Source organism: Pipra filicauda, unplaced genomic scaffold (genome assembly GCF_003945595.2).
Source record: "Pipra filicauda isolate LSUMZ 115617 unplaced genomic scaffold, ASM394559v2 scaffold202_size1376763_pilon, whole genome shotgun sequence".
NCBI lineage: Eukaryota > Metazoa > Chordata > Aves > Passeriformes > Pipridae > Pipra > Pipra filicauda.
In genome coordinates, this window is record NW_024104313.1 from 1,114,814 (window position 1) to 1,126,008 (window position 11,195).

Sequence of the window (11,195 nt, forward strand, 5' to 3'; positions counted from 1 at the left end):
CAAGGTGGTTAAAAACATGGCCTACTTTAATAGGATTTCTGGATTAACTTTTGAAAGTCTGTTCAAACAGCCTCTGCAAGACCACAGTATATCTCTTGCTAAATCCTCTTCCATTCAGTAGCAGTCAAGCAATAAGATATTCAAGGTTTGCATACAGAGGAATATTTGATACTGCTCATAGTCATCACCCAGCTCTGTTCTTCCTTCCTCTTTCCATAAGAAATATGGAACAAAACCTACACAAGCCTCTAGTTCCCACACTTCCATGGGAAGAAGAGACCTCCTCAAGCTCACTCCAACTGTCACGTTACAGTCTCACTTAAAGCAGCATGTTAAAACAGATGCTCAGATGCTGCTTTCTTTTCTAATCCACAGGCAACTGAAAGCCTCAACTGCATAGGAGCTGAGACCCACATCAGCAGAAAACAAAATTCTTGCTGTACATTTTAGGATTGAAACATTAACAGCATCAAAAGCTCTGAGGTGTCACAATCCTCAGAGAGGATGCTACTACATGCAATTGTAGTTTGAACATAAACGTGATCTAACCAGTCATCCCAGAAAACTGGGGTTTGGATATACCTTTATTCAGGCACTCAGCAATTCTGTAAGCCTGGGTTCCAACACTAACAGTTTGTTTGAAAAGCACTGATTGACCCCAGACTGAAACCAAAGTATCTCTGTTAGCAGAGAGGCAGGGGGAGAACAGAAAGTAGTTAGCTGCTGTGCATCGGCATACAGGTGAGAGACATTTTCCTCCACACCATCTTCCACCAGTTCAGGCTCAAACACCTTTACTGAAGACTCACAGCTTCTTGTAAGAACTGCCTGCCAATGGCAGGCAAGACTGGTAAGCATGCTAAATCAGACTTTGGATCTGCAGATACTAAGAGGCAGTCTGAAGAGATACTATTCTTCAGAAAGCTATTGCTTTATTCTATTAGAAGTAACAGTCAACTATCAGAAAGCCTTTTGATCAATATTCATGTATTATTGTTTCATTAGCCAAAACAGAAAAGCAACTTTGAAAGTGACAAATATCCATGAAAATAAGTACACAAATAACATTCAGAGCACAAGGTGCTTCTGACTGATAAAATCATATGCAAGCATGTGGACAGGAATATGCCAGCTTCGTATTTAGATCAGCATGCACAAGCTCACCACTCCTCAGAATACCAAGGACATCTGTGATCTACTGAAGCAGTCACCAGCTTTCACAAGTGTAACCGAAACCACAGGACTGCTTGTAATTGACTTCCTTTCTGTGTGTAACAACTTAAGGATGACACCTCAGAAGCGTAGCAGTACTCCAAGTCTGCATTACAGAGAGCAACCTGACTCTGAACAAAACGCTGAAGTTACATCAGTTTAGGCTGTGGCATAGTTAAGAGCTATACTTCAAGCTCCGTCCACTACTGTGCTCAGTATTGAGCTTCAAACAAAGCTGTGCATAGCGCATATCCTGCCACAGACAGATGCACTTATTTCTACTTGAGACAGCCTTGCATAGTTTCACACTAGATTACAGTTAACTAGACCATAAGATACGTTTCACTGTCCCATACAGTGGTTATCTACAACCAGATCATGTTTTCCCAAATCCCAGTAAATCCTCAACAGAACAAAGTTCTACACTGTTCTGAGAAGCAAAGAAAAAAATCTTCGCTAACACAGTTTGCAATAGTTATAAGACCATCCACTAACATGACTGTGAACTACTTAGAAGGAAAGACACTTGTTTACTTACCTACAGACAGATAGGTCTTCTTTTTGATGTCATAGGCACAGACTGCAGTTGTGCTTCCACACTCCTCAACACCATAACAGAAGTTTATTTTGTAAACTACCTCTTTGTCTGTATCAATTGCTTTCCAAGTGTAACTGAAAAGAAAAAAAAGCCTGTTAGTTGGTATTCATGTTGTCCTAACTGTCACCCTCTAGATAGCAGTCCCTGAAATAACGAAGTTTAAAGCTAAGAGCACCACTAACTTGAGATTCATATTTGTGCTCTATATTTGTAAATACCAGAAATAATTGCTATGGTGGAGGGACCAAGAACATATTTAACCACTTGTGGAGCATACATCAGGTCCATTTTTCCCTTTCTTGAACACCCAATCACACATTCTTCCCTGTCAAATCTCTGTGAAAACCACTCTGACTAGGTCTATCACCGCAGTCATCCTTTTTCCTTGACAGCCTGATAAATTTCTCAGACATCTTTGGCAGGCCCCACACTACTGCACTTTAGCAATACCCAATAACAGTGGCAGAAGTGCTAAGTCTAGGTTTCATCCTGCCTGTCCGCAGTGGAGCCACCCAGCTTCAGGATCAAAATTGGGGTCGAGATTCTCACAGCATTCAGGCTAAAAGATGCTAATAGTGCTTATTAGGGCCTAGCTGCACCTTTATGCATTTTACATGTTATATATATACATATCTATATATGTATCAGAAGGACAGTTTCTGAAGGGTAATGTCATAAGCTGGAAACCAAGCAGAGCTATCCACAAGAGATGCAGTGAAAGATCACACTATCTAGCTACAGCCATATCAGAAAGTCAGCTGTCTAGAAACTGGGAAAGGAACACGAGGCTCTGGTTAAATACAGCAGGGAATAAATCACAGTAACAGCAGAAAAAAAATTAAATTAAGCATAGTTCAGAGGTAAAGCAAGGAGTCCCTTCCCCTCACAGCAGGCACTAGGACTGCAGTGAGATGTGGTCAGTCACATGATGCAGCATCACTCAGTTTTGAGGCAGGCCCAGGTCAGCTAGTTTAGAGCCAGGAACTCTTTAGACAGCCTGGCTTACTAGCAGAGTGCTCTGGCCAAGCTCTGTTAAAGAAGCACAGCTCAATAAATGTTTGCCATCAGCTTGGCTCAGCTACTCCTCTTCTGGCACTGGCAGCAGCCTGCATCCTCTGGACACTATGGATTTTTGTAACACAACAGATTCTCCAGCTTCCCTTCTATCCCCAGTGGAAACTTCAGTAGGATTAATATAGACTCATCACATCAAAAAACTGAGGACAGCACAGTGACTTATTAGGCATTCCTATTATTTACAACTCACATAGAGTGAGTAACTGATCCACAGAAACATGTCTTAATCTAGAAATCTAAACTGATGTGAAGCTTCACCTGTAAGGTTCGTTTCTCTTAATCTCTGGCTCATAGGTGTTGCACCACTTCCCACTATCATACCCCAGATCCTCCTAAAAAGGGAAATCATTCTTGTTCCACTCTGAAGTCCAGTCCTTGGGTAAGAAAGGGGAAGCAACAGTTCAGCTACTTTACTCTAGATTTTAAAACCTCTGAGAACTCCTCTCAAACCCAGTGCATCCCATATTTAATCAAAGAGTCAGTAGTAAGATATCACATAGTTTTCCATTTTAATTACTGACTACAGGTCCCCTGGCTTCCCTGTACTACAGCAGCGATAATAATTTCAGTATGCTAACGGCTGGAACAAGTTAGGGACAGATGCAAGAGAGTTCTCTCTGTGAACTCAAAAAACTAAGACGAAAATCTTCATATATAATGAGCCTTTATATTCTAATAAGGTTCAAAAATAACTTGCCAGGTACTGAGTCATACCCAAGACACCAATAAAACTACATAATATTCAAGGACTGTGTCTCAATCCTAGACAAACACTTGCCATTTTTCTTTCCTCATAAGCAGGCATATCTGACATTTTACAATCGTACTGATTAGTTCTCTGAGCTAGTCTCTTGTGTTTCTGAAGTGGATAAAGGCAAAATTGACGCAGGATGAAGATGATAATTAAGCTACAGAATAACCAAGTTCAGCAATGGGAAAAAGCTTGACAATACAAACATAAAAAGTTGGAAGAACCTATCTTCAAGGGCTCTGAAAACAGAAAGGCTAAACCTGGTTTTACATCCAGGACAAAATGTGTTTCAGTCCAAACCCAACTTCTTCACAGTGAAGCCCCAGAAAGTCACCATTTCACTGAAAATTTCTCAAGGGCTCCGGTACTCTTTGTTGACTGGTTTTGGCACATGACAAAAATGTAACAAATAATACTACAGCACAAAGGTTTTGATCAAGCTGGAGTGTTTCTTCAGCATGTTGTTTTTTTATAGAGAACTGGTAAGTTAAAAAATTCTTGTTTCATTCAAAAACAGATAAGTCCCTCACACAACAGAATTATCAGTCAGAGACTAAGGGTTTGCTTTCCCAGTTCCATGTTATGAAACAGAGGAAATCAACAGCTTCGAGTCAGTTCACCCACAGGCCAGAAGCAAAATAGAAACAAGGCGAGCAGTTTAGAGAACAAAAGCAAAGCAGTCTCTGAAGCCAGTCCTTCCCTCCACCCTTTCACAGGCACCTGGACAGGGAAGGTTATTTCCACACAAAGGAAATAAGAAATCTGACGTTTAATCATGTTCCAAAACACAACTTCAAGGGCACATATAAATGAAAATTTAGTGCAGTTTCAGAGTAGCATTACTTTCAAGGAAGTTATAGGGAGTTTTTTTTTCTAAAAATGTGTGTAAGGAGCAAGGTAGGATTTATGCATTGGGAGTAACAGCAGCCTGGAGGTAGCATAAGCAGCTGTTCTCAGAGAGATACAAAATAAACTTTCACAGTAAAAGCAAGAATTATTTCTCTCACGAGAAAAGGCTCCTGGCATTAAATCAGTACCTGGGAATAGTTTCAAGTTGCATCTGCTCTACTTTCCAATAAGATACAAGCTGACCTCTCCACTGCAACCCATAATGGAAACAATCTGTTGGCAATCACATTGCCCATCCTGGCCATGTGAGTCACATGGACTGGCTTCCTCCAGCTTGCTGAGCACCCTCCTCCACCAGTGGTGATGCCTGATGTAACTACCTCCTCACCACGGCCAGACGAAGCTATCTTGTCTGAAGGGCTTAAGCTATCCTGCATTCCATGCAGTTGAGCTAGTTTAGGGAGCTGCTATACCAACAGCTTTAAAAAGTAACAGCTGTGGTCATGGGGTGGGTGCAATGCACCCTCTGATCCAGGGGGCTTAATACAGCTGCTACCTCACAGATTAAACCATTCAAGCAACCATTTCTGGTGCAGCTCAAGATCTGGGCTCAAACATGGTGTCTGCCTTGATTAAAACTGTCAGTTACTTTTGCTGAAACCACAGCATGACTCCTCTTTTCTTATAAATCCAACTGTGAACTATCCCACAGTTACGAGGTATGAAACACACACCCATGTCAATGCCCCCAGGGCAGGCTCTCCTCCTGTCTCTACACAGTGTTGCTGGCCTCAGCACCCGACACAAGCTGGGCCCAGGGACTGTCCTCTCTCGAAATTAACTCAGCAAAAACAACAGGTGTGTGTGAGTGGAGAAGGGACTGAGCCTCACCAGTTCCCAGTCTGGCTTACAGTAGTTTCTGGCCATGAACCAGCAGCTGGAGGCAGGGAAGGAGGCAGAGCTAGCCCAGGCCACTGTCAAAAACAGTTGTGCAAGCAAGGTCCAAGCAAGATACTGGGAATAACCTTGCCTGCGGGTCAGCCTTTCCAACTACCTAGTGTTGTTTTAAGACACTGAAGCAAAAGCATGAAAAAGAAAATGAAACTATTTTTCAGCAAGCTTTAAAATCAAATAAGAGCTCCACTTTTTTTTTTTTCCCTTGTGATCAGCAGCTGATGCACTGGAGTCAGACGAGGTGCAGATGGCTATCGGTTGTCACAACACGTGTCCCCATGCCAGAGAGTCTGAGCACTAGTGAACCACTTCAAATGCAGCAGAGTACCAGAAAGACTATTGCCACCATTCTCACAACTATGGTTCAAGCTTTTTGGTTCTTAAACTGTTACCCGAGGGATGACTGCTAGGAAGAACAGTACACCCTGCTCCAAACAGCTGTAAAGCATAGTTTCCTCTCTGGGGAATGCACTGAAACGGCTCCTTTTGCTGAGGGGGTGTTACACAGACGATCTGGCAGAAAGACAAGGCAACCTACAACCACAGTTAGAAAGCAGCTCCATATATGACTATCATGACTATCCATCCACAGAATTTTGTGCATGGAAGCTCCTCAGCTACCAGAACAGTGAAGAGATTCAACAGTATCTGAAGTTCTTTATGGGCAGTTTCAACCAGCAAAATTTCCAGGATGGTCACTGCAAATTTGAAGCTTGCAGCTCACTCACCACAGAAATCACTATTAGATGTGGCTACCATTGTCACACAAATATGTATGGTAAAGAAATCTCCAGTCAAAGCAATCTCTCCTTACAGCAAATGCAAGCTTGAATGGCACAAAGTACAGCCATTGCTATGCTACAAGAGATTTTTAATACATCCCCACCCATGCTTAGTTCTGCCCTAGCTTACCCATCACCTTTTCCAACTATCATGCACACCATATGTCTTCAGACAAGTTTTCTAGAACATGTAACGTGTAATACCCTTACAGCTACACCACAAGCTCTTCGGCTTTTTCCATCCAAAAGACATCTGGTCTTTCATGCTGCACACTAAACCACATCTATTACATCATTTTACAGAATGCCTACGAAAAGGGATAGCAATTTGAAGTACACAAGAACTATCGCAGGCTCATGTGCTGAGAAATCACATTCACACCATTATAATGAGAGCTTCCCAGGCATGTGAAGCAACCATGCATACAGGCAAATAAGTCCAGTAATAACTTATTTATTACATCTCCCACTTCAATATGTCAAAGCACTTAACAGAGCTGAGCAAGTGCACCCAAAGGTCACCTCTCTGTAGTCAGCACATGCTTCTTCACCAGGGCCAAGCTGAATGCTAACCCCAGGGTTTCAAGCAGCACACATGAGCAGAGTTGTGGTTTCATGACAAAGGCTGAAGAGACGATGTTTGGATGAACAGAACTGTACATCATACAGCCAGCTCTAGGAGCTGTTATTAAAAACCATAACATTAAATGTAAAGTAGAATTGACTTACAACCCCAAAAATGGAAGTCTGCGTGACAGCAATCCTGTGTTGTACAGCAGTTTGAGATTTCCTTCCATTCACAAGTCTAAAAATCATTGAAGTTATGCAACAACTCCTATCCTTGCAAGGGAGCAAAAACATCACCTGTCATTAAATCACCTCTCATCCAGTGTAAATTTTCAGGCAAAACAGCACACAGAGGATGCAGTTTGTATTTGCTGCCCAACCATCACAACCAAAGCATTTTCTACAAATTTTTCAGAAAGGACAGAAAGAAACTTCCAGTAACTCCCCCAATGTTACGTCAGGCTTTCTACTGAAGTACAGTTAATTTTGTGAACAGTTATTTAAGTCCAACTCCAGAATTTTTCCTGCATTGTAACATGAAAAACATAAAGGGAATAAGAAAAACAGAGAAAGAAACCAAACTATCTAGCAACTTCTTATATCCAACCAGTTCCCTGTATTCTTTCCCAGGTGCTCATACTGCAGCAATCCTGGAGAAACCTCTACGCAGAAGATAAAATGAGAATTCCAACTGCAAGTCACATGACAGCACAGTCAGCTGTCAGAGCTCACATGAACAAAGGAGAAAGCAAAATGAAATCAGTTACCGAAACCATAACATTAGGCAAAGTTTCAGACAATTAAAGGTTTTCTTCTTTCCCCAGACTGTCCAAGCATACTGCAGTAAGGCTATACAAAACAAACAATGAAAACCACCAGCTCAAGTTTAAGTAGCCTCATGCCACAGTTCTTGCGCAAAACAGTTTTGACAGCTTTCCTCCTCTCCCTGCAAAACAGCTTTCCTGCTCTTACTTACAGGAGAGCCAGTGCCTCTTCTAACTCCCAACAGTTTTCTTCCTTGCCCACCTTGACATTCACACACCAGACATAGAAGCTGCTGCAGTTTCACCAGGCCCATCTATTACAACACATAAAAGCCAGGACACTCATTTCTTAGCAGTTGTAAAAAATAAAAACCTTGTCTTAAGCCAGTACAAAAATAGGTTGGCCAGGGACTTGTCCTGCACACCCTCACTGTATCTGTCAGCTGAGACATACAATAGTAGTGTGTTTGTGTTACTTGTATCATCATTCACTTGGTATAGATTTTTGGCAACGGTACCTAAGAAGACACTTAACCACAACCCCATGGGGACTTCCCACCTATCAGACCATAGGCTCTTCTTTTTTCCTTTACTCATTCTAGATTACTAGGTATAGGTCCTTCAAAGCAGTTGGCACAAAAGCCATGGCACAACAGAAAATGCAAGTTTTTTGAAGTGGTCCATCTTAAAAGGAAAACTGCTGATTGTGCTATCTATTTGCAAACTATTTTCACTTGCCAGCAACAAAATGAAACTAGCTGAAGTAATTTGCATCCAAAAAGAGACTGCACGTCTCCTTAAGGCACTCTCAAATATTCCTCTCCTCACAGACATGCAACAAAACCAAGACAGATATTGACGGGACTTAACATACTTCTCTAAGTAGGAACTGCTTGAGAACCAAATCATTTAGGGTGTTTTTTATTTAAAAAATGGTTTGTCAGGAGTTAAAGTCCCTCCAGAAGCTACAGAATAGTTTCTCGCTTCTGTCCCAATTCTACAACTAGGCTGGTCATCTGACAAAACCATATTTTGCCAGCCTCATGGGTTAATTTTGCAAGCAAACCTACTTTTTCATTATTTAACAATATCATAACCCAAATTCCACCAGGCAGAGAACCTATTCCCTCCAGCAATCCAAACTCTGCCCTCAGTGCTACATTCACCGTGTTACATTGGTGCCTGCCCAGTGCCACTGATTGAGATAACATGTTCTTGTATGTGCTCTGTGTATTCCACCTAAATAATGAAGAAATTAGGACCAGCAAGATATTAGTGCCAGACTAAATTCATGGCTGAAATTAGACTAGAAACATGCCAAAACACGAAGAATAGTGCCATTTCGACATAGCACTTCTCAAAGCTTTCTTAACTCACCTGTAAGTAACTTAATGGCACGTGATGATACCCTTAGTATCAAGTGACTATCAAGTGACATCCCTTCCAAACCACTTTGGGTTTTTCCCACACTAGAATGGCCACAGTGGCACAAACCAGCAGTCCTGACTACAGGCGACTTGCACAGAGCAAGTCTCATCTTCTCATCTGCAAATTCCGTCTGCAGAGAGCGACGCGAGGAGGTCCCGGCGGGGACCGGCCTCACGCCGCCGAAATCCCCCAGCCCACCGGAGGGCTCCTCCAGCCCCCCAGCCCCGCTGGGTGCTCGCCACGGGCCAGCCTCGGCCCCCACCCGAGACACCCGCCCGCCGCTCCCCGGCCTCACCCTCCCTGCAACCGGCCACCAAAACGCCCGCTCAGGCCGCCTGGGGGGCTGGGCCCGCCCTGCCGAGCCCACCGTGCCGAGCGCAGGCGCTGCGCTCCTGCGGCCCCGCAGAGGGCAGGGGCGGCACGGGCACCGGGACAGCCCCCTCTCCCCGCATCCCCCCGGCTACAGCCCTTCTCCCGCCGCCCCCTCCCGTCCCGCCGGCCGCCCACCTGCACAGCTGCCGGTAGGGGTCGCTGAGGGCGGCGGCGGCCGCCCCTGGCGGCGGGGAGAGCGCCAGGAGGGCGATGACGAGGAGCGGGGCCACGGGCGCCATCGAGGCCACGGGCGCCATAGCCGGCAGTACCCCGGGACGGCAGGCGGCCGGCCGCGCGTCATGTGACTGCCGCGCGCCCCCGCCCCTTCACGTGACCGGCGCCATGTGCGGGCACGGCGCGCACGTGACGCGCCCCCCCGCGTCCAGGAGGGCGGAGTCAGTCCGTGATCCGGAACTGGGACCGCGATATCCGGGCTCGTGTGTCTGAGTTTGTGTCTGTGTGTCTGTCCGTGGGGGCGCCGGGAGCCCCGGGGATGGGGCATCCCTCCACTGGAGCGCAGCCTGCGCAGCTGGGAGCTGCCAGGAGCAGAGTCGGGGCGGTGCCGTGCCGGCCTTTGCCGTGTGGGGTGTGCGGGGGCTCGCCCTGTGGGGAGCGCTGTGAGGGCTTGGGGTGTCCTGGAGCGGCTCCAGCGGAGGGCAACAAAGGGTTAGGGAATGGAGCATCTCTCCTACGAGGAAAAGCTCAGGGAATTCGTCTCGAGAAGAGACAACTGAGAGCGGAGCTCATCAGTGTCTAGCAGTGTCTGAAGGGAGGGTGCCAAGAGGATGGAGCCAAGCCTCTTGTCGGTGGTGCCAAGCACTAGGACACGAGGCAACGGGCAGAAACTGATGCACAGGAAGTTCCACCTGAATATGAGGAAGATCTTCACTGTGCCGGTGACTGAGCACTGGAACAGATTGCCCAGAGAGGTTGTGGAGTCCCCCTCACTGGAGATACACAAGAACTGTCTGGATGTAATTGTATGCAATGTCCTTTATGATGACCACCCACTGTGGTCCCTTCCAACCTGACCCATTCTGTGGCTTGGTGATCGAGTCTGAGAAATCCTGTTTGGAAAACTTTAATGGAGTTTTAAACAAGTCACTTGAAACATGCTGTGAAATCTTGGGAGAGAGCAGAAAACTAGGCCCATTAGGAATGAAGACTAAGGAAGCAACGGCAGCAATGTGGCTTTCTGGCTGCAAGAATTATTAATGCAGTGGGGAGACTGGTGTGGTCTAGAAATTACTCCATTTCAGAACAGGAGGGGTGGCTTGCCCAAGGCAGCAGCCTTGTCAGGAGGAAGTGGAACACACACAGTTCTACCTCCATTGCTTCCTGCACTACCAAGAAAAGCCATCTGGCCCAGAGCTTGTGTAATTATTTCCAGGATTTAGAAAATTTTAACTGGAGTGTTAAGATTAACTGGAGTGTTAAGGTACTTAACAGTTAAATTTTACAGAAGTTAAGAAGAACACTGTTCAGAGTGAGAAGAGGCATAAAGGTGGGGAGAATGAAAGAAAAATAAAAATTACACTAGCTAAACAGACAGCTGTCTTACTTGTGTGAAGAAACTCTCTTCACTAATTATGAATGCTTTCCAAAACCCATTTGTACAAAGAAATGTAAAAGGCCTACAAGTGAAATAATTTTGGTTTTTCTTGCCCCATTCCCTGGCACCCAAGGGAATAAGACAGCACTGAAGATCTGCCTCTGTGGCAGTTTAGCCTGATTCCAGGCTGCTGTGATCTACTCCTTTTACTCTCTTTTCTCTCAGATATTCTACTTTCCTCCTTTTCAGTAGCGTTAGTTCTGCAGCAGGGCAGTCAGCTGGCTGAAAG

At 45.0% G+C, this 11,195-nt stretch overlaps 1 protein-coding gene across 1 annotated transcript in view; it reads right to left on the bottom strand.

The window, feature by feature from the left end:
- IGF2R (insulin like growth factor 2 receptor) overlaps nucleotides 1-9,603 on the bottom strand; it is a 57,649-nt gene extending 48,046 nt beyond the window's left edge. Inside the window, exons 1-2 of the mRNA XM_039380800.1 lie at nucleotides 9,490-9,603; nucleotides 1,751-1,884 (exon numbers count right to left, since the gene is read on the bottom strand). Coding sequence (XP_039236734.1) covers nucleotides 1,751-1,884; nucleotides 9,490-9,593 — 238 coding nt within the window. The 5' untranslated portion in view covers nucleotides 9,594-9,603. The remainder of the gene's footprint in view (nucleotides 1-1,750; nucleotides 1,885-9,489) is intronic.
- Nucleotides 9,604-11,195: the final 1,592 nt, after the last annotated feature.